The following is a 24,268-nucleotide window of genomic DNA, read 5'->3' on the forward strand; positions in this document are numbered from 1 at the left end:
GTCGGTCCATTGAGGTTAGGCAAAACAAAATTAGAGTGATTTATCCACCCAACGATGTAAAAATACTTCCACCATAACCTTTCTATTAAATTGGCCGGCGCCTTTCTATTATATAGCTAAGAAAATCATAATTTCGAATCATGATTTCCCATAAAAAATCCATGGATTGATTAGTCGCAGAATGAAAATACAAGTTCATGTAACCGAACATGACTTCATTAAGAACGATACGCAATCAACAATTGTACATGATAAATTTACATGGTCGTGGCCATATTTGAATAATGAAAAACTTATTTTACACTAATGAATCCTCGAGCAATGTACATTTAATAAGAAATAATAAAATATTTCATACACGGTACAATCATACTTAAACATGTCCAAAGAAAACATGAGCCGTAACATATAACAATTGTTAGAATCTGCCCACACAGAGTTCGACCATTCATTGCATTGAGCGCATGCACAAAGAGGGACGAAATGTCATTACAGGCTAGCAATGTACAAAGTTTTTAAGTCTAGGTAAAGTACAAGAAACCCAAGTTAAAACCTCTCGTTAAACCAACGAACACTTACACCCCAAAACATCTTTATCCACTATGTCTTCACAAACAGAATTCCATCCCATCAGTTTAAAATACTCCCACAACACCCACCAAACCTAAATAATGTAATACAGTCCCCAGTCTCTTTTAGGAGCATAAAAGCTGAACAACTTTGGCACCACAGCATGCCTAGAGAAAGCTATAGACTATATACAAGGCATTCAAGCAACCATGGGAGCTCTTCAGATTATTGATCTTTAATTTCCTGTCTTCGAAGATTGAAAATCCAGACCTCTGCCTGGAAAAATCAGAAAAAAAATGAAAGCCAGCAATGAACATATTACTTACCCGAGTTGCTGGCTTTCTGTCTCATTTAACTCAGCATTTATTTCACAGTTTCATGGATTGACCTGTAATCTTCAGGCACTTGATGTAAGACCCAGCCTGCTATAGAAACAGCAAAAAGAACAAGAGAAAGCAGCATAAAGACAAAAATAGTATGCCGACATTAATAAAATATACAAAAGTTTCGAATTTCTATCAACATGCCTCATCACCGTCTTCTGAACAGGTTCTGAACCGACTACATCTCCAGAGTTCAGCACCATCCCATGCTGCCCATTAGCCTTCATAGAAACAGAAGTAGCGCAAAATATTTAAATCAATGTGATGCAAGTAAAAAACCTAATCCTAAGCTAATATGACCATGCTCAAGGATCATAGGATCAGAAAAATGTCGCAACATTCTCTGTCAACCTAAATATTGAAGAGAGTTAAATAAAGGATATTTGAAATGATGAATGAATAGACTAGGTAAGGGGCAAAGACAACTTAAATCCAAAACCTCTAACTCCTCCCTTAATCCGTCTTCAAAAACACCAGCAACATTTTCGCGCCCACCATCCAAAAGGAGCTTTGACTTAGCCTCACGTATATCACCCTGTAAGAACCCTTGATCGTTGATTTCTGGGTTGCCACCATTATTCACATTAGGAAGGCACCCAGCATCGAAAGTTTCTGCATTGTGCATTCCCTCGTTTGATATGGTGATATTTGTATTGACCTCCGCATCCTGCTCATGATGTTGCATCTTGCCCCCACTAGATCCAGAGCATGGGATGACTTGTGGACTGATTCCACCAATAGGCTGACATGATTCAGGCCCTTCTTTAATAGTCTCAGATTCAATCAGGGAATACCCTTTCAATGCATTAGCACTTCTTAAACAAAGAAGGTCGGGGGAGGCTGAATCTCGCATCTGAGGGCTAATAGATTGTCTTTTTTCCAGACTCTCGCGCTTCATCTCCATCTCTTCGAGCTCCTTTTTCCTTTTAAGGCGTCTCTCGGCAGATCCAGTCCTGCAAGCCTCACCATCCTCACTAGATGCCTTGTCAAGCTGCTGTTGGCTCATGGGCCTAGGATGTCGGCATCGTTTATAACCCTCAGGAAACACATAGGCTGGGATCTGCTTCCTACGAACATGAGAAACGTATATTTCCATTCCAGGTTTCCAGTACATGTACATATTTATTTGGTGCCTGAATTCGTCAACAGTCTGGCGAATATCAAATTGCTGACCTTCCTGAATAACTTCTCCTTGTTTCCGTTGCAAGCCCATGAAAAAGGCACAATGAGCACACTGCTTCGAATGATCAACGTAATCATGAGGATAAGGGTGGCACTGTAATTTCCCATAGGTATCCCGCTCTATCTGCAATTATCGGATAAAAAGCATAAATATGAAAGAAAATCTGCTACATCTTTATCTTTAGGTTAAGTCCGGTATAAACATCACCAAAACCCCCCATCACAATGGATAGTCCAGAAAAATAGATATTACCATCAAAGTCAGCTGCCTCAAACGAGATTCAACCCAGCCTTTCCAAGCACGCAGGTCATCAGAATCAGCAGCAATGATATCAACTTGCAGATAGTTCTTGTAGCTTTCAAAAAACAGGTAAGGCTCAAACAATGCTTTCCATTCAGCTTTGTTCAGCTCAATATCCTGCATATGTACAAGAAAGCACAATTGTAGCTAGCTATACTTGTATGATACTGCACAAACAAACAGCTTTAGACTTTGTTTACCTACCTCGCAAATCTTATTACCAAATTGGAATTGCTCCATCATAACACGGAGAGTACTTGTTGAAACATTGTAGCTAGAATTCATGCATGGGTACGCAGGTGTTATAATCGGCATTTGGTGACTGCGGTCCCAAGGGTTTTTACGTGGATCCCATACAGAAAATCCAAGTTCATCATCTTCTATTTCACAAAGCATCACAGGATTTGGCCAACGCCATAGTGTATAAACTCTGAAAAAGCGAGACACTAGCATACTGGGATTTGCATTGGGATAAAATTGGCAAACCCGAGCAACAAGAAGGGCCCAATTGACACCACCAAGAAATCCGGTCACCTAAAAAACAAAATTATTGACAACAAACAGTAAATATCGGAAATCAGAGCAAATGGAGAAAAAAAGGGAGAGACGTTCTAAAACACAAGGGAACTTACATTTGAATAAACACCACGTCTCTTAGCCCAAAACTTTAGACATCGCAGAGTTGTACAGAAATGCTAAAAGAAATTATAAGATAATTAGGCATTAAAATTTCAAATCAACTTGCTTAAGTACAAGCAAAATTAAACTACTGTCGACCATGTAAGCATATGTTCACCTCAATATTTGGAACAAGCTTAAGAATTTGGTCTGCAACCCGACAGCCATTAAGACTCCGCACAGTTGGCTCATCAATTTCATGTAAAACAGACATATTGGAGATATCCAAATCCTGCCCATAAATTTGTGATCAAGTACAACAACGCTTAAAAATTGCCACATGCAATGTAAATCATGTTTAAAATTGCAAATCAGTGAATTTAGTTAGAAATAAATATAGCACTACCAAAGTTGATATTCTGTTCAACTAAATGCAATATACTACTATACATCTTCCCTATATTGATTATATACAGGTGCAAAGCATGGTTCTCTAATATAGAATTACATAAAATATGGAACTTCGTTATGATGCAGTAAGAGCTGAATACAAAACCTCTCATACCTATTCAATTTTAATGTAGGGTTCATGTGTATTTCACTACATCAGCCATAAGAAAAACTAGTGTAACAAAGACATGGATACTCATGATCAATATACAACAAAAATTATAGGTGGATATTGACCCCTTGTGTGTGTATGCCTACTTATCTATCCATCTTCTTCCCTCCAATCAAATCAAATCAAATCCAAGTACCATATTATGACGGCCTACTTGACCTTTACGTTAGGGTTAAATAATGTAAAATTTGATACACAAACAATGTGGCAAGAGTTGGACAATACAGTTTTTAAACACAAAAAATGTATGCAAGTTTAGAGTCATGACCATGAAACCTCACCAGCTGTAATAGAAAGGAAGAAAAACAAGAAGCAGGCACGACATGTAAAAGAGGAAATACAATTAAAAACATAGCATAAGTTACAGATGAACACACAAACATACTCAAGGTCACATAAGTTATTGAGAGGAGCAAGATTGATTCATCAAAGTCTAACAAGTTAAAAACCAGTCTCCATAAAGCATAATTAAATTTAATATATATATGCAGTAAGAGGAAAAAGATAACACTACATATAGGAAGGAAGAAAGGGAAGGAATCTGGATGAAAAGGAAAGGGGGAAAGAAAGTATGCTTTGCATTGCCTTGTTTTAATAAGAAGACAAGGAAGAAAGAAAAAAGGAAGTTTCACAACAAACAACGCATCCATTATCGATGAAATTCAAGTAGTCTGCAAGAAACTAAACTATTATGAGGCCAAAAATTGTAAAATGGAAATCTAACTATAGAGTTCAAAGGAAAACTTACATCAGGGACGACCAAAAGAGAAATGCTTGCATAAAGAAGATCTATTGATATTCCATCAAATTTAAATTTCATAACAGGAACATGAGCATCAGGTACTGGTTGGAGTTCTGTAACCTCTTCCATTTCGGCTAAAATATTGTGGAGTACATAGAAGAAATCTTCCTGGCAAAGAAAAGTTCCACATCGGTACATTTTTAAACTACACAGACCAGTTCCGAAATGGAATAAAGAAATCACAAATTACCTCCCGATTCACATAAGATGGCCCAACACACAAGGTGTCTATGTCAGCTCCAGGGCCATGTACCTTCAAAACAAACAAACGTAATAGTTACAAGAAATTTCTAAAAAGATAAATGGCATCTGACACGAGGAATCCAAATTCAGTACCACACAGAGAGATGCACACGGAGAGAGAGAGGAAAAGTTGCCATTGAGCACACGATTACCTACATTCATTTCTATAGCGTGAAAAACCAAAAAGAGAAGATACAATTGAACCAATCATTTAGAGCAACCTATGTGCAGATAAAATGGCATAAATCTGTCCGCAGATAAGATGTCAACAGAAAATTTAATGGGAGCAACAAAGAATCAAAGACACTTCACAAGAAGCTTATACTTCAAGGAAAGCACAATCAGCAATTGCTGCTATACAAATAAACAGCAAAAAACTAAATTAAATCTCCGAACACAACCCAACAAGTCCACCCTTTCATACATGGCCTCAGAAATTTTTCAAGGTCTAGTAATCCACCACCACCTCTACAATAAGCATAGATATTAAGAACCTGTTTGGGAGTGATTTTGAGAATTGATTTTTTGACCGTTAGGAGAAAAAATGAGGTCCACCTGTGAGAGAAGAAATCAAATATGACGATAGAAATAGTGAAATAACGGTCAAAAAATTAATTTTTTGAGAAAAAATCACTCCCAAACATGCTGTAAATACAACCAGAACAACAACTACTCTAATCTTTTTCGAAAATTATACAGCAAAACGAACTCGTTTCTTTTGATTAACTATACGAACATGAAAACACAGTGAAAATTAGAACTCGACATAGCAACTTAATGTAACCTAAGTAATCATTTTACCTCGAATTTAAACTAAAAAAACAGATAAGAAACTAGCATAATAATCCAACAAAAAGATTGTAACACTAATGTAGACTTAGGAGCTCCTTACCCCAAGTCGGTATGAACCAAAAGTATAGATAACAGCATTAGCATCTTCCACCATTTGATCGGTGTACCCCCTCACGCGCGTAAGTTCTTTCACCCAGTCTTTTACAATCTAAATGCAAACGACAATCCAGTATAAATATCGTCCAGATCCAAGAATGTTCCAGATCCAAGAATGTAAGTTAATATGAATATGACAAAACATAAAAACATCGATATGTTTTGATGACTAAAACTTACGTGGCAATTTTAAATCAACTTAATGGAATTTTGATAAAATAATTGTGTTTAATTGCTGGAATATAGTCAAGAACGGATGATTTTCATTGAGTGATCTTTGATAATGTATTAAACACAGAATGTTTTGCTCAGCCTCCCTTTCGGAAGCTTTTGCTTCCTTATATAGCCCTTAGGACAGGAGCCTGCCGCCCTCAGTCTTGTCGAGCTACCATGTCCGTTTTCTAGATGTGTGTTGTTTCCTATTAGCGATATTTCCATTAGTTTAGTGCGAGAATTCGACGAGGACAGACCATCATGACACCTAAATCATAGCCTGCATCCTAGGTCTTCATTGTCTGCAACCTAGACAATTACTTCCTTATGATTGGTGGAAATGGCGGTGTTAGTGGGAAACATTCGTCCAATTTACTCATAATGATATCTGCAAATGGCAGCAGTGTTGGCCACCTTGACAAGGCAAGGCCCCTGTAATCCTACCTCAAATGCATGGCTTTTCTGACAGTTAAGCTTTTTTAATTACTTTGGACTGGGTCTACACTTGGTCCGAGGAGGCAACTTAAGATCAGACACCAACAATATGTATTTGTCATGTAGACTACACACATTCATTATTAAGTCAGACAGTAACATATAAACTATTACTACTGGAAAAAAAATTATTTAGCTCAAGTTTGAGAATCTTTGCCAAATCACAAATGAATTCAAGATGTCAGAATTCAACTTATGCTTGGCATCGCACGCAATTTCCATGATCAAAATGGCCACAAGAGTTTGGTGTAAAAGCCCTTGAATAGTTCAATAGAAGTTTCGCCTTTCTTTGAATTGACACACTCAACTAGAAGACTCCTTGTTCATTTTCAGACCTGTTAAATCATGCTAAAATAGGTAGTTTCTATGTGTTAGTCATCAATTACTGTCTCAAACGGCTTAAGTCTGCTTGGTTAAGCTTGAAACAAGATCTTATAAGCTCTTAACCATTTATGAATGAGTGGATACGTCTAGATCATCGATCACCCGTTTTGACCCACCCATTTTCATCAAAACTGCTAGGTTGCCTACTATTCTGCTAACCAGTAATTCAGACTAGTATACCGTTTTTTAAGTAGAATTATTTTCCCCCTTCTTATTAATTAAATCATCTCCGGTCCAATTATTTATGTATTGAATACTGATAAATTACAATTGCAGTCCCTCATTGACAATATGTAAGTTCGAACACAAACAAAAGCATCGCGGTCTCATGAACTAACACACCTGTTTTAGTCGACACAGAACCTCTTCTCTCTTTGCAGCTTCTTCTGCACTTTCATATAGTCCCGCATCCACCAAAAACTAAAATCCACCAAACACAACATATCAGAATCCCAAACGAAACAGAAATTTCAATTTCAAAACGATAAACTAAACAAAAATTCAAAATCCAAACCTTCTCCAACTCCTTGCTTCTCTGAATATCCAACTCCAAGGGTCCCGCTCGCGACAAAGGTTTCGTCACTCCCCACTGATTCGGCAACTGCTTTTCCTTCTGCTGCGACGGGGAAGGCGAAACATTCAAGCCATCCGATCCCACCATCTCTCCTCAACGCTATATCTTCAAACAAAACCCTAACCTAACTCTTAATCAAACAAAAAAACATAATCCAACCCCAAAACATAATAATTGACTTTGCATAAAACCCTAACTTTCGGCCTCAGAAATAATTTATTTTCCCAGAATTTCAACAAACTAAAACCCAGATCACACTCAAAATAATGAGACCCTAATGAATTCAACAAACACGAAAGCAACGGATCCCAGAAAATAAAATTAAAAAATGAAACGAAAAAACTCAAAATTGGGCAATTAAATTGACAGATCTAACGAAAACCAAGCCCTATAATTCTTGAATTGACAGAGAAATCCAGAAGTAGAAAGAAAAGGGAGATTTGGTGGGGGTGCGTGAGTGGGGATTGTGGAGGAAGATGGTAAGTCGAGATTGTAGTAGCGGTGGGACAAGGAATTAGAATATAATTAGGAGAGATATTTGTTTTACAATACTGTTTTATTCGCCCACCGATTCATTGATTTCTGTATCGTTTCCTTTCCGCGTACAGACGCGGTTCTAATTGCATTTTCTGAGTTCCACCTTTTTCAAAAATAAATAAATAAAATAAAATAAAATAAAATAAAAAATTGTAGACGTTCAATAGTAGAGAAGTTAGCAGAATTATTAGATCGAATAAAAATCAAAATTGAACTAAAATTAATTGGATAATAATTCTGATCGTATTGAAATTCACAATTTGTTTAGTTCTAATTTAATTTTCGATTATAGCATCCCAAACGAAAATTTTAACCAGCAATTTTATTATTTTTGTCGCGCCTAGGTGCAATACTTCCTTCAAAACTTGACCGTAGTACACTAAATTATATTTAATTCATACTGTTCTTACCATCCACGGGGAAGCAACGTGTATGACTTATGGTTACAACATCCTAACCTAATTCAACATGGATTCTCACCTATAATAAATATTCATTCGTAGTTAAGAGGTACAAGTACATTACTTTCTAACGAATAAATCCATGTGTACAGAGGAATTACAGACTCCTCACATTGGTAGGCACCATGCGGGGCCCAGTGCAATAGAAAATGGCAAAAAAAAAAAAAGAGACCCCAACTCGGTAGAGGGTCTGTAAGAGTTGGGCTTCTATGACCAACTCGGTTATTTTCTAAATTCTAGCCAAAATCTACATGCCACTCTCTCAAGTTCGTTCTTCCGTAAAATTGCTATTTTCTTATTTCGACAATTGACTTTTACCAACAGTTTCCCCCCTCCAAGGTTCTAGGGGCATGAGTTTTGGAGGTCCAGAATTTAGTCTAGTGTAAGTTTACTTTGATAAATTTTACCATGATGAGGATGGTAGGTGCATATATTGAATGAATTTATCGTACAAGAAAACTATATTATATATTCTTACCATCCACGGGGAAGCAACGTGTATGACTTATGGTTACAACATCCTAACCTAATTCAACATGGATTCTCACCTATAATAAATATTCATTCGTAGTTAAGAGGTACAAGTACATTACTTTTTAAAGAATAAATCCATGTGTACAGAGGAATTACAGACTCCTCACATTGGTCGGCACCATGCGGGGCCCAGTGCAATAGAAAATGGCAAAAAAAAAAAAAAAAAAAGAGGGACCCCACTCATGTGAGACCTCTGTAAAGGGTCTGTAAGAGTTGGGCTTCTATGCCCAACTCGGTTATTTTCTAAATTCTAGCCAAAATCTACATGCCACTCTCTCTCAAGTTCGTTCTTCCGTAAAATTGCTATTTTCTTATTTCGACAATTGACTTTTACCAACAGTTTGTCGGCCCTTTATCTTGGTACGACAACCTTGGTACCTAACAATATGGGTACAAGTCTGCAGATAACATATGGATGAATGAGGATGATACAAGAGATTGTTAACAAAGAATTGTTCAGATTTTTAGGGTCAACAAATTTGAAATTTACGTACATTTAAATTGTATGGAAAGAGTATATCGATTCTATCAAATTGGCTTATGTTCCTCAAGCTAGCTAGTTGAATGATTACAGTAACCTTTGTTTGTGTTATTGAGTGAGTTTGAGTCCCCATCTTACTAGGTTGGCTTTATTAATGGGGTGAAATTCTTTAAGGCACGGGCATGAGCCGCATGACATGCCTTAGACTCGTTTTTTCTAGGCTCCGTTTTTTCTTATTTATGTAAAAATGAGAATGAAAAATATAGTCGTCACGGATTCCATACAAAAAATAGAAATTCAAATATGGTGGCCAATGTGATGAATAACAATGGTATTTTTCATTTTAATACGACATAATGAAAAACAAACAGGGCTCTAGAATGAAATGGAGTCTCCCAAGGTATTTCCTAGCAAGACTTGAAAAATAAAAACTTTGTAAAAACTACATGTCTTTCCACAAAATTCTTATAGAATCACTTTTATCTATTTATTCATATAAATAAACCTTTTCGGTCATATTGGTGATGATTAAATAAAATATTTAGTAGATTTTAATAAAAGTTAATGAGATGTGTGGTTGAAAAGTTGTGGATCCCATAAAATATATAATTAAAATTAATTATTGATTGACTTAAATTAAAATCAGAATTTTAATTACCAAACATGTGTATGTTACTTTAAAAGATGTGGCCAATCTCATGAGCTTGTACAGTCCTAAGTGTTGTACCTGTACGAGCAGAAATTTCCGAAAAATACATTGTTAAGAAACTTTAACTGGAGTGCTCTCCACGTGGCAAGTTGGGGTGATTTTTTTCAAGATTGGATCGAAATGATTAGTCTTGAAATTCCAAGGACAGACCAGCTTGGTTGTTTAGAGTTAAAGTCCAAAAATAGTTGATTGTACGACTGATTTCTATGCTCCGTTTGGCACCAACTCTTTTTTATCTTTTTCCTCTATCTTATTTTCAAACACACAATCTTTCATAAAATAATATTATACGTAAATCGAAAACTTTTCATTTTTTTCAACCACACATTCTTCAAAAAATACTATTCTAAATATTAAAATTTGGAAAAAAAAAATGGGGGCCAAAGCAGGAATATATAAATCAATTAAAAGAAAATAAATTTTCAAAGAAAATGCGTCAAGAAAGCATAGAGCATATTTGATTGTATTTAAAAGTTAGTCAAATTTTGTGAGTTGCACATTTTGCAAATATATTTTCAAATATTCATTTTTTTTTAATCGCTAGATCAAGATTTAAATTGATTTAAAGAACAAAATAGATGCATTTGGAGCACAAATAAAATCTGGGTTGAGACTTCGCAAAGAGTGAAATGCATTCTAACATCTATAGTTGAGGGCCACAAGTAAAAAATAATCCATCTTACAATGCCTTCTTCTACGCATTTTCAGCAATAACCTGCCCCATCACCCTGTGGAAATATCATATATTGTTACACTGATGGTGTAAAATCCCGTCTCATCCACCATTGAAATATTTGTATTTAGCTCGAGATTTCATGTTGAATGTGCTATCAACATGAACAGATGTACGCTCAATCTTCACATCTCACACCCTATGCACAAACAATTTGAAATTTGCACACCTTCGAAACCAATCCCCAGTAAAAATAATAATAATAAATAAATAAATAAAATCTCACATTTTATATATTCAAAACTCAAAAGTAAAATATTCAAAAGAGTTGTATATGATTATGTTTCTATTTTCCTACCTTTATTCCCCAAACTAAAACTAAATAATTATAATAACAATGACAAACTAATAACAAAATAAATATTATTAAAACCTAATTATTGACTAGACTATTAAAACATAATAATTGGCCGAAGATGTAATTATTACTCATGTACTCTGCTATAGTATGTAGACTTGCATTGCCGTTCATGTTGACGTGTATATCAGATAAATCTTTAAACAAAACAATACTCGTATTTTTATGTATATCTTTCGTTATATTATCCACTCAATTTAAAATATTGAATATGCAAATACAAAGGAAATATATTTGTACGTTCATGCTTGCTATTACGCTTATGTTAGAAATGAAAGTGTATGACGGCAGGGGCGGACCGGGGGGGGGGGGGGGATTATAGGGGCAATTAACCCTCTAGATTTTGGGGAAAAAATTTGCTTAGCTTTTTTTTATTAGAAGATATCCTAAAATTTTATTTTTGACCCCCTAATCCAAGTCGTCTGGGTCCGCCCCTGTGTGACGGGAATTCAAGTCAGTTGGCAGTGAAAAATCCTATTGTCCTAGCAACTAAAGTCGACACGAATTATACACAATTAATATATGCCTAGCTTAGTAGTTTAAGGCCTTTTACTTTGTGCCAATATAAGTCGAGTAAAATGACCCCTAGATAGATCGAGCACGTTGTGCTGCGACATTACGTACCATGGGCTATAGTGTAATTTTTGCCCAAAAGATTTTGTTCGTCCATGCCCGCTTTACCATGGAGATGATCATGTTAACTGGAATGTGAATTTAGTAATTTAACAATGTTTACTTAAGAAAAAATGAGACAAATAACAACAAAAAAGATAACAATAATCATTAAAAAAAATAGACTAGATAAAAAAAAAAATTAGTATTAAATTTAAAAAACTTTTTTTAAGCAAAAACAATTTTAATTAAACTTTTGACCTCGAAGATTTCGATGTTACACATTTATTTGCAAGTGGCAATCTCATAAATTATTGTTTTCTACGAGTCTACTTTTTAATTTTATTTGCATTCTGTTTCTGGTTATTAAGCTGGCACCAATTACAATTTAGATTTTAATATAAATCAAAGTCATAAATTCATTTCGACCATATATTTCATGGGTTCCACAAATTTTCAACCACATGTTTTCTGAGCCCCACAATTTTTTAACCACACATTGTATCAAGTTCTCTTATATTCTACTAAAAATATGATTTTAATTCCCACCAAACATGAGCTACTTAAACAAATTGACAAACTTCAATCCAATTTAAGAAAATAATTCGCCCCCAGGGCACATCTCCTGAAATATGGATTTGGCTCTTGAGTAAGTGCAAGTGTACAAACAACCTTCCACCCTGTACCCTTGGAAACATAACCTGCGATTTACCTCCCTCACGATACTCTAGGGTAGGGGCTCTTAAAGTTGGGGTTCAACCTTTTAAGAAAATAATTCAAATTTCAAAAACTCATACCAAGTTTAACATCATGTCTACATCAAATTGCCAAGATGCTATGAAATAGAATGAACAAATCCCGACATTTTGTTTGATCCCCATTTTGTAAAAATGTATTATGGAATGGTGTTTTTTTTGGAGAATATGTGGTTAAAAAAAATTGATTTACACGTAACATTATTTTATGAAGAAACATGCGGTTGAAAATAAGTTTTTGAATAATTGAGGACCAAACATAGATTTAGGACAATTGAAAAGTCTTCACAACCCATCCATACGATTTTTGTTCCTATCAAGTCATCTAAGAGCTTGACAAGCCAATGGACTTTTCTCATGTTGAGCAAAAGTTGCGAAATATTTTTTCGTATTCTATATATTTGAGAAGGAATATAGGTGGTGGAGTAATCAAATTGATCACTCGTGTTCGAGTACGAAGCCTACCGATTTGTTATCATGTCATCAACATTTAAAGCATGTTTGGTTTAGATTAAAATCATGCTCGGTTTAGATTAAAATTTGATTTTAATTTAAGTCAAAATCAAACAATCAATATTAGCTACTATTTTTCATGAATCTTACAATTTTTCAACTGCATATTTCAAATTTTTTTATCATAATCTAATAAAAAATTTATCCCCATCAAACATCCTCTTAATATAAGCTAAATAGTAAACACGATATTTAGCAGATCATTTCTCGTAGTAATCTTATGATTTAACTACAGATATAAGGTCTTTGATATTTGGAAATGACTCGACAAAACTAATTGAAAAGGGGATGGGAATACAAAAGCTAAAACACTGATTGTTGATTTCTTGTAGTGGTGATGGATCTTGTTTTCTAGTCGATTTAACGACGAATAAAAGGAAGCCTTGTCTCCATATTCAACCTAACCAAGATTTGCTTACATAAATACACACTATTTCAAATTTTGCTTACATAAATACACACTATTTCAAATCACGCGGTCACACTCTTTATCATAAGACACCAAAACCCACTCTCTCTCTCTCACAGAGATTTTCTGCACCAAAAACGGCAGTGATTTCTGAGCTAATCAACCCGAGTCAACAGCAATATGGGGACCCAAAATCCACAAAATTAGCCTCAAGTTCGACAAATTTATAAATGGGAGCTTTTTTGGGAGATATTAAAATCTAATTTTAATTTAAGTCAAAGTCAAACAATTAATATTATCTGTATTTTTCATGAGTCCCACAACTTTTCAACCACACATTTCAAAAACTTCTATCATAATCTACCAAAAAAATCCAATTTTAATTCCTACCAAACATACACTGAAATTCATTTTCAACTATACATTTTAAATAATAAATTATCATGTGTGTGACAATTGTCAATAATTTTCACTGAATTAAAATAGGGATAATTGTAGCAGAGATTCCAAACCTTTTAAACACTAGCAGATTTTTTCCAAACATTTGATTTGTTGCAACCGTCATCCCTAACATTTTTAAACGTTGTAGGTGAGGCCCCAATGGATGGAAACACATCAAATTTACCATTACTTGACCAAAAAATTGAGTTTAACCACATTTTAAATATTTTTATAAAGGGCAAAATAGTAACATTCTATTTACTAAATTAAATAAAAACATTAATTAAATTTAAAAATCGAAAAAAAGGGTAAAAAATGTTTCTTCTTCCGCCCACTCTCTTTCTTAGGGAGAGGACCAACCACCACCATCCCCTCCACCACCGAAAAAAGCACCACCGCCCTAATGAACAAAAACATTTACAAATCCTCCATAATCATCCCAATCACCACCTTCCTCAACCATGTCTTGGCTGATGATGCCATCATTATGGCCTCATTGGCAAAATCTCTCTTCTCGTTTCCTCCACTTTGGTTCGATTCCAAATCTGAGAGAAAACACTTCGAGATCTCCTACAGATAGTAAATCAAAGACACTTCTTCACTAGATTGAGTGCTCCCAGCAATCTTTAGAGCTTCTTGCCCCATTGAGGATTGAGATCATTGAAAATTGTCTTGGTACGGGCCTTGAAGTCCACAGTCCACGATCACATGTGCATTGGCTGTGCCTTGGCCATCTTTGGGCATCGGATTCTTGGTCAATTTGACTCAGAGAGGAATATTAGATTCAATTTTAAGAATTCATTTTGCAAAACTAATTTGAGAAAATTTGATTTGAAAAATATGCAGACAGCGATTCATAGTCTTGGGTGACTAGCAGGTGAAGGGAGAGATGGTGGTGGTAATCGTGATGGTGGTGGTTTTGGTTAGGGTGAAGATGAAGATGAAGGTAGGGCTGAGATTGGGTAGGTTGGAGAAGAGGTGGGAGAAAGAAGAAACCATTTTTTCCATTTTTCTTTTTTTTCGGTTTTTAAATTTAATTAGTGTTTTTATTTAATTTGGTAAATAAAAAGTTACTCTTTTGCCCTTTATAAAAATATTAAAAATGTGGTCAATTTCAATTTTTTGGTCAACTAACTATAAATTGGATGTTTTTCATCTATTGGAGCCTCATCTGCAACGTTTAAAAAGGTTGGGATGACGGTTATAACAAATCAAATATTTGGAGAAAGTTTGCTAGTGTTTGAAAGGTTTGTTTAAGTGACTATGGTTTGAATGTTTGAGACATTTGATTTCTCTCTAGGTTATTATTACACTCTTAGTCAAACCTTTCTATTGATTTTCTGTATTTTTCTGGCTTGTTCAGTTGTTTGGGTTGGCAGGATTTTGATCTTTTTTAAATCTATCGTTTTTCTTTTTCTTATTTTTAATCTAAGATGCCTTTTTTGTCCTGTAATCCAGTTCTTCACGCGACCGTGTCAGATTTAAAAATTTCTAAAAATTAATCCAGTCTTTATCCATCAATTCTTTTAAGGTTTGATGACACTTTGTTCCTGCTTTTACATTATTACTAATATGCTTGCAACATGTAAAAGATTCTAAGGCCATAGTGTAGTGGTTCTTTGGTTTTACACTGTTTAATCCGCTACACGAGATGAGGGACAAGTGTGTTAAACTCTATCTTGATCTATCGTGTGTAGATAAACAAATAACATATAGATCAAATGTGGAAAATGAAAATATGAACTAACCTCCAACCATTGACGTTTAAACTGCAAAATTTGGAATTGTATTTGGTGTTTCCAAGTCTTCAAGAATTCTTTGTGATGGTTTACATTCATGAAAATCCAGACTTGGGAACTAATACCAATCTTTTCCATTTATAAACTTCTTCCCATCAAAGAAGTTATGGAATATGAACGGTTACCACAATGGGCAGTTATGAGAAGGTCGTTAATATCCAATAATGAAGGAGATGATGGACCACCTTAATATTCAAAATATTAACAAAGTGTCCTTAACATTGTACTCCCTAATATTCAAACACATCCTCTCTCACTATCTTTGTATGTTATACTGTGACAGCATTGTGTTCATAGCTTTCTTGAAGAGAAGAGAATGGGGAAAGCTACAAGGTGGTTGAGGGGCCTGTTGGGAATGAAGAAAGACGAGGAAAATGTGGAGCATAACTCAAATTATGCTGAAAATAGGGATAAAAAAAAGATGGAGTTCTGGAAAATCAGGGAAGGAATCATGAGGGTTTTGATCGGTGTACCCCCTCACGCGCGTAAGTTCTTTCACCCAGTCTTTTACAATCTAAATGCAAACGACAATCCAGTATAAATATCGTCCAGATCCAAGAATGTTCCAGATCCAAGAATGTAAGTTAATATGAATATGACAAAACATAAAAACATCGATATGTTTTGATGACTAAAACTTACGTGGCAATTTTAAATCAACTTAATGGAATTTTGATAAAATAATTGTGTTTAATTGCTGGAATATAGTCAAGAACGGATGATTTTCATTGAGTGATCTTTGATAATGTATTAAACACAGAATGTTTTGCTCAGCCTCCCTTTCGGAAGCTTTTGCTTCCTTATATAGCCCTTAGGACAGGAGCCTGCCGCCCTCAGTCTTGTCGAGCTACCATGTCCGTTTTCTAGATGTGTGTTGTTTCCTATTAGCGATATTTCCATTAGTTTAGTGCGAGAATTCGACGAGGACAGACCATCATGACACCTAAATCATAGCCTGCATCCTAGGTCTTCATTGTCTGCAACCTAGACAATTACTTCCTTATGATTGGTGGAAATGGCGGTGTTAGTGGGAAACATTCGTCCAATTTACTCATAATGATATCTGCAAATGGCAGCAGTGTTGGCCACCTTGACAAGGCAAGGCCCCTGTAATCCTACCTCAAATGCATGGCTTTTCTGACAGTTAAGCTTTTTTAATTACTTTGGACTGGGTCTACACTTGGTCCGAGGAGGCAACTTAAGATCAGACACCAACAATATGTATTTGTCATGTAGACTACACACATTCATTATTAAGTCAGACAGTAACATATAAACTATTACTACTGGAAAAAAAATTATTTAGCTCAAGTTTGAGAATCTTTGCCAAATCACAAATGAATTCAAGATGTCAGAATTCAACTTATGCTTGGCATCGCACGCAATTTCCATGATCAAAATGGCCACAAGAGTTTGGTGTAAAAGCCCTTGAATAGTTCAATAGAAGTTTCGCCTTTCTTTGAATTGACACACTCAACTAGAAGACTCCTTGTTCATTTTCAGACCTGTTAAATCATGCTAAAATAGGTAGTTTCTATGTGTTAGTCATCAATTACTGTCTCAAACGGCTTAAGTCTGCTTGGTTAAGCTTGAAACAAGATCTTATAAGCTCTTAACCATTTATGAATGAGTGGATACGTCTAGATCATCGATCACCCGTTTTGACCCACCCATTTTCATCAAAACTGCTAGGTTGCCTACTATTCTGCTAACCAGTAATTCAGACTAGTATACCGTTTTTTAAGTAGAATTATTTTCCCCCTTCTTATTAATTAAATCATCTCCGGTCCAATTATTTATGTATTGAATACTGATAAATTACAATTGCAGTCCCTCATTGACAATATGTAAGTTCGAACACAAACAAAAGCATCGCGGTCTCATGAACTAACACACCTGTTTTAGTCGACACAGAACCTCTTCTCTCTTTGCAGCTTCTTCTGCACTTTCATATAGTCCCGCATCCACCAAAAACTAAAATCCACCAAACACAACATATCAGAATCCCAAACGAAACAGAAATTTCAATTTCAAAACGATAAACTAAACAAAAATTCAAAATCCAAACCTTCTCCAACTCCTTGCTTCTCTGAATATCCAACTCCAAGGGTCCCGCTCGCGACAAAGGTTTCGTCACTCCCCACTGATTCGGCAACTGCTTTTCCTTCTGCTGCGACGGGGAAGGCGAAACATTCAAGCCATCCGATCCCACCATCTCTCCTCAACGCTATATCTTCAAACAAAACCCTAACCTAACTCTTAATCAAACAAAAAAACATAATCCAACCCCAAAACATAATAATTGACTTTGCATAAAACCCTAACTTTCGGCCTCAGAAATAATTTATTTTCCCAGAATTTCAACAAACTAAAACCCAGATCACACTCAAAATAATGAGACCCTAATGAATTCAACAAACACGAAAGCAACGGATCCCAGAAAATAAAATTAAAAAATGAAACGAAAAAACTCAAAATTGGGCAATTAAATTGACAGATCTAACGAAAACCAAGCCCTATAATTCTTGAATTGACAGAGAAATCCAGAAGTAGAAAGAAAAGGGAGATTTGGTGGGGGTGCGTGAGTGGGGATTGTGGAGGAAGATGGTAAGTCGAGATTGTAGTAGCGGTGGGACAAGGAATTAGAATATAATTAGGAGAGATATTTGTTTTACAATACTGTTTTATTCGCCCACCGATTCATTGATTTCTGTATCGTTTCCTTTCCGCGTACAGACGCGGTTCTAATTGCATTTTCTGAGTTCCACCTTTTTCAAAAATAAATAAATAAAATAAAATAAAATAAAATAAAAAATTGTAGACGTTCAATAGTAGAGAAGTTAGCAGAATTATTAGATCGAATAAAAATCAAAATTGAACTAAAATTAATTGGATAATAATTCTGATCGTATTGAAATTCACAATTTGTTTAGTTCTAATTTAATTTTCGATTATAGCATCCCAAACGAAAATTTTAACCAGCAATTTTATTATTTTTGTCGCGCCTAGGTGCAATACTTCCTTCAAAACTTGACCGTAGTACACTAAATTATATTTAATTCATACTGTTCTTACCATCCACGGGGAAGCAACGTGTATGACTTATGGTTACAACATCCTAACCTAATTCAACATGGATTCTCACCTATAATAAATATTCATTCGTAGTTAAGAGGTACAAGTACATTACTTTCTAACGAATAAATCCATGTGTACAGAGGAATTACAGACTCCTCACATTGGTAGGCACCATGCGGGGCCCAGTGCAATAGAAAATGGCAAAAAAAAAAAAAGAGACCCCAACTCGGTAGAGGGTCTGTAAGAGTTGGGCTTCTATGACCAACTCGGTTATTTTCTAAATTCTAGCCAAAATCTACATGCCACTCTCTCAAGTTCGTTCTTCCGTAAAATTGCTATTTTCTTATTTCGACAATTGACTTTTACCAACAGTTTGTCGGCCCTTTATCTTGGTACGACAACCTTGGTACCTAACAATATGGGTACAAGTCTGCAGATAACATATGGATGAATGAGGATGATACAAGAGATTGTTAACAAAGAATTGTTCAGATTTTTAGGGTCAACAAATTTGAAATTTACGTACATTTAAATTGTATGGAAAGAGTATGTCGATTCTATCAAATTGACTTATGTTCCTCAAGCTTGCTAGTTGAGTGAGTTTGAGTCCCCATCTTACTAGGTTGGCTTTATTAATGGGGTGAAATTCTTTAAGGTACGGGCATGAGCCGCATGACATGCCTTAGACTCGTTTTTTCTAGGCTCCGCTTTTTCTTATTTATGTAAAAATGAAAATGAAAAATATAGTCGTTACGGACCTCAAACAAAAGATAGAAATTCAAATGTGGTGGCCAATGTGATGAATAACAGTGATATTTTTCATTTTAATATGACATAATGAAAAATAAACAGGGCTCTAGAATGAAATGGAGTCTCCCAAGGTATTTCCTAGCAAGACTCGAAAAATAAAAACTTTGTAAAAACTAATGTCTTTCCACAAAATTCTTATAGAATCACTTTTGTCTATTTATTTATATAAATAAGCCTTTTTGGTCATATTGGTGATGATTAAATAAAATATTTAGTAGATTTTAATAAAAGTTAATGAGATATGTGATTGAAAAGTTGTGGATCCTATAAAATATATAATTAAAATTAATTATTGATTGACTTAAATTAAAATCAAAATTTTTATTACCAAACATGTGTATGTTACTTTAAAAGATGTGGCCAATCTCATGAGCTTGTACGGTCCTAAGTGCTGTACCTATACGAGCAGAAATTTCCTACGAAAATTACATTGTTAAGAAACTTTAACTGGAGTGCTGTCCACGTGGCAAGTTGGGGTGAACTCAGATTCATGATTTTTTTCAAGATTGGATCGAAATGATTAGTCTTGAAATTCCAAGGACAGACCAGCTTGGTTGTTTAGAGTTAAAGTCCAAAAATAGTTGATTGTACGACTGCTTTCTATGCCCCGTTTGGCACCAACTCTTTTTTATCTTTTTCCTCTATCTTATTTTCAAACACACAATCTTTCATAAAATAATATTATACGTAAATCGAAAACTTTTCATTTTTTTCAACCACACATTCTTCAAAAAAATACTATTCTAAATATTAAAATTTGGAAAAAAAAATGGGGGCCAAAGTGGGAATATATAAATCAATTAAAATAAAATAAATTTTCAAAGAAAATGCGTCAAGAAAGCATAGAGCATATTTGATTGTATTTAAAAGTTAGTCAAATTTTGTGAGTTGCACATTTTGCAAATATATTTTCAAATATTCATTTTTTTTAATCGCTAGATCAAGATTTAAATTGATTTAAAGAACAAAATAGATGCATTTGGAGCACAAATAAAATCTGGGTTGAGACTTCGCAAAGAGTGAAATGCATTCTAACATCTATAGTTGAGGGCCACAAGTAAAAAATAATCCATCTTACAATGCCTTCTTCTACGCATTTTCAGCAATAACCTGCCCCATCACCCTGTGGAAATATCATATATTGTTACACTGATGGTGTAAAATCCCGTCTCATCCACCATTGAAATATTTGTATTTAGCTCGAGATTTCATGTTGAATGTGCTATCAACATGAACAGATGTACGCTCAATCTTCACATCTCACACCCTATGCACAAACAATTTGAAATTTGCACACCTTCGAAACCAATCCCCAGTAAAAATAATAATAATAAATAAATAAATAAAATCTCACATTTTATATATTCAAAACTCAAAAGTAAAATATTCAAAAGAGTTGTATATGATTATGTTTCTATTTTCCTACCTTTATTCCCCAAACTAAAACTAAATAATTATAATAACAATGACAAACTGATAACAAAATAAATATTATTAAAACCTAATTATTGAGTAGACTATTAAAACTAAATAATTGGCCGAAGATGTAATTATTACTCATGAACTCTATTGTAGTATGTAGACTTGCATTGCCGTTCATGTTGACGTGTATATCAGATAAATCTTTAAACAAAACAATACTCGTATTTTTCTGTATATCTTTCGTTATATTATCCACTCAATTTAAAATATTGAATATGCAAATACAAAGGAAATATATTTGTACGTTCATGCTTGCTATTACGTTTATTTTTGACCCCCTAACCCAAGTCGTCTGGATCCACCCCTGTGTGACTGGAATTCAAGTCAGTTGGCAGTGAAAAAATCCTAGTGTCCTAGCAACTAAAGTCGACACGAACTATACACAATTAATATATTCCTAGCTTAGTAGTTTAAGGCCTTTTACTTTGTGCCAATATAAGTCGAGTACAATGACCCCTAGATAGATCGAGTACGTTGTGCCGTGACATTACGTACCATGGGCTATAGTGTAATTTTTGCCCAAAAGATTTTGTTCTTGTCCATGCCCGCTTTACTATGTAGATGATCATGTTAACTAGAATGTGAATTTAGTAATTTAACAAAGTTTATGAGACAAATAACAACAAAAAAGATAACAATAATCATTAAAAAAAATAGACTAGATAAAAAAAATTAGTTTTAAATTTAAAAAACATTTTTTAAGCAAAAACAATTTTAATTAAACTTTTGACCTTGAAGATTTCGATGTTACACATTTATTTGCAAGTGGTAATCTCATAAATTATTGTTTTCTACGAGTCTACTTTTTAATTTTATTTGCATTCTGTTTCTAATTATTAAGTCGGCACCAATTACAATTTAGATTTTAATTTAAATCAAAGTCATAAATTCATTTCGACCATATGTTTCATGGGTTCCACAAATTTTCAACCACATGTTTTATGAGCCCCACAATTTTTTAACCACACATCGTATCAAGTTCTCTTATATTCTACTAAAAATATGATTTTAATTCCCACCAAACATAAGCTACTTAAACAAATTGACAAACTTCAATCCAATTTAAGAAAATAATTCGCCCCCAGGGCACATCTCCTGAAATATGGATTTGGCTTTTGGATAAGTGCAAGTGTACAAACAACCTTCCACCCTGTACCCTTGGAGACATAACCTGCGATTTACCTCCCTCACGATGTTCTAGGGTAGGGGCCCTTAAAGTTGGGGTTCAACCTTTTAAGAAAATAATTCAAATTTCAAAAACTCATACCAAGTTTAACATCATGTCTACATCAAATTGCCAAGACATCAAATTGCCAAGATGCTATGAAATAGAATGAACAAATCCCGACATTTTGTTTGATCCCCATTTTGTAAAAATGTATTATGGAATCGTGTTTTTTTTGGAGAATATGTGGTTAAAAAAAATTGATTTACACGTAACATTATTTTATGAAGAAACATGCGGTTGAAATAAGTTTTTGAATAATTGAGGACCAAACATAGATTTAGGACAATTGAAAAGTCTTCACAACCCATCCATACGATTTTTGTTCCTATCAAGTCATCTAAGAGCTTGACAAGCCAATGGACTTTTCTCATGTTGAGCAAAAGTTGCGAAATATTTTTTCTTATTCTATATATTTGAGAAGGAATATAGGTGGTGGAGTAATCAAATTGATCACTCGTGTTCGAGTACGAAGCCTACCGATTTGTTATCATGTCATCAGCATTTAAAGCATGTTTGGTTTAGATTAAAATCATGCTCGGTTTAGATTAAAATTTGATTTTAATTTAAGTCAAAATCAAACAATCAATATTAGCTACTATTTTTCATGAATCTTACAATTTTTCAACTTCATATTTAAATTTTTTTTATCATAATCTACTAAAAAATTTATCCCCATCAAACATCCTCTTAGTATAAGCTAAATAGTAAACACGGTATTTGGAAGATCATTTCTCGTAGTAATCTTATGATTTAACTACAGATATAAGGTCTTTGATATTAGGAAATGACTCAACAAAACTAATTGAAAAGGGGATAGGAATACAAAAGCTAAAACACTGATTGTTGATTTCTTGTAGTGGTGATGGATCTTGTTTTCTAGTCGATTTAACGACGAATAAAAGGAAGCCTTGTCTCCATATTCAACCTAACCAAGATTTGCTTACATAAATACACACTATTTCAAATTTTGCTTACATAAATACACACTATTTCAAATCACGCGGTCACACTCTTTATCATAAGACACCAAAACCCACTCTCTCTCTCTCACAGAGATTTTCTGCACCAAAAACGGCAGTGATTTCTGAGCTAATCAACCCGAGTCAACAGCAATATGGGGACCCAAAATCCACAAAATTAGCCTCAAGTTTGACAAATTTATAAATGGGAGCTTTTTTGGGAGATATTAAAATCTAATTTTAATTTAAGTCAAAGTCAAACAATTAATATTAACTGTATTTTTCATGAGTCCCACAACTTTTTAACCACACATTTCAAAAATTTCTATCATAATCTACCAAAAAAATTCAATTTTAATTCCTACCAAACATACACTGAAATTCATTTTCAACTATACATTTTAAATAATAAATTATCATGTGTATGACAATTGTCAGTAATTTTCACCGAATTAAAATAGGGATAATTGTAACAGAGATTCCAAACCTTTTAAACACTTGCAGATTTTTTCCAAACAACAACCGTCATCCCTAACATTTTTAAACATTGCAGGTGAGGCCCCAATGGATGGAAACACATCAAATTTACCGTTACTTGACCAAAAAATTGAGTTTGACCACATTTTTAATATTTTTATAAAAGGCAAAATAGTAACATTCTATTTACTAAATTAAATAAAAAGATTAATTAAATTTAAAAATCGAAAAAAAGGGTAAAAAATGTTTCTTCTTCCGCCCACTCTCTTTCTTAGGGAGAGGACCAACCACCACCATCCCCTCCACCACCGAAAAAAGCACCACCGCCCTAATGAACAAAAACATTTACAAATCCTCCATAATCACCCCAATCACCACCTTCCTCAACCATGTCTTGGCTGACGATGCCATCATTATGGCCTCATTGGCAAAATCTCTCTCCCCGTTTCCTCCACTTTGGTTCGACTCCAAATCTGAGAGAAAACACTTCGAGATCTCCTACAGAGAGTAAATCAAAGACACTTCTTCACTAGATTGAGTGCTCCCAACAATCTTTA

The 24,268-nt window shown here is 34.5% G+C and overlaps 2 protein-coding genes across 7 annotated transcripts; both read right to left on the reverse strand.

The window, feature by feature from the left end:
* Positions 1-385: 385 nt before the first annotated feature.
* LOC111405085 (nuclear poly(A) polymerase 4-like) lies at positions 386-7,904 on the reverse strand. 6 transcript variants are annotated; one of them, XM_023033802.1, is made up of 13 exons: positions 7,276-7,903; positions 7,104-7,181; positions 5,614-5,721; positions 4,669-4,731; positions 4,425-4,586; positions 3,233-3,346; positions 3,069-3,131; positions 2,641-2,970; positions 2,389-2,553; positions 1,393-2,259; positions 1,098-1,174; positions 959-992; positions 386-846 (listed from the first exon to the last, which is right to left on the reverse strand). In XM_023033802.1, exons 1-12 carry the CDS (start codon positions 7,420-7,422, stop codon positions 968-970), a joined length of 2,199 nt encoding a protein of 732 aa, XP_022889570.1. In that variant the 5' UTR covers positions 7,423-7,903; the 3' UTR covers positions 386-846; positions 959-967. The 6 variants fall into 6 exon arrangements, with proteins under 6 accessions (XP_022889570.1, XP_022889568.1, XP_022889566.1 ...); XM_023033800.1 differs by having other exon boundaries at positions 959-995; XM_023033798.1 differs by having other exon boundaries at positions 959-1,174; positions 7,276-7,904.
* An 8,161-nt stretch (positions 7,905-16,065) lies between these two features.
* On the reverse strand, positions 16,066-18,390 carry LOC111405042 (nuclear poly(A) polymerase 4-like). The gene is made up of 3 exons (XM_023033733.1): positions 17,746-18,390; positions 17,574-17,651; positions 16,066-16,191 (listed from the first exon to the last, which is right to left on the reverse strand). Exons 1-3 carry the CDS (start codon positions 17,890-17,892, stop codon positions 16,066-16,068), a joined length of 351 nt encoding a protein of 116 aa, XP_022889501.1. The 5' UTR covers positions 17,893-18,390.
* Positions 18,391-24,268: the final 5,878 nt, after the last annotated feature.

The sequence above is a fragment of the Olea europaea genome, chromosome 12 (genome assembly GCF_002742605.1).
Source record: "Olea europaea var. sylvestris chromosome 12, O_europaea_v1, whole genome shotgun sequence".
NCBI lineage: Eukaryota > Viridiplantae > Streptophyta > Magnoliopsida > Lamiales > Oleaceae > Olea > Olea europaea.

What these genes read in the sequence shown, in the direction of transcription:
- LOC111405085 (XM_023033798.1), bottom strand. Translation starts at nt 7,422, where the DNA reads ATGGTGGGATCGGATGGCTTGAATGTTTCGCCTTCCCCGTCGCAGCAG. An exon ending in CTCTTTTGGTCGTCCCTGAT is followed by an intron (nt 3,347 to 4,424) that starts GTAAGTTTTCCT and finishes ATTTATGGGCAG; the next exon opens with GATTTGGATATCTCCAATAT. An exon ending in TGAGGCAGCTGACTTTGATG is followed by an intron (nt 2,260 to 2,388) that starts GTAATATCTATT and finishes CGATAATTGCAG; the next exon opens with ATAGAGCGGGATACCTATGG.
- LOC111405042 (XM_023033733.1), bottom strand. Translation starts at nt 17,892, where the DNA reads ATGGTGGGATCGGATGGCTTGAATGTTTCGCCTTCCCCGTCGCAGCAG. An exon ending in GAAGCAAGGAGTTGGAGAAG is followed by an intron (nt 17,652 to 17,745) that starts GTTTGGATTTTG and finishes GGTGGATTTTAG; the next exon opens with TTTTTGGTGGATGCGGGACT. An exon ending in TTCTGTGTCGACTAAAACAG is followed by an intron (nt 16,192 to 17,573) that starts GTGTGTTAGTTC and finishes GTTTGCATTTAG; the next exon opens with ATTGTAAAAGACTGGGTGAA.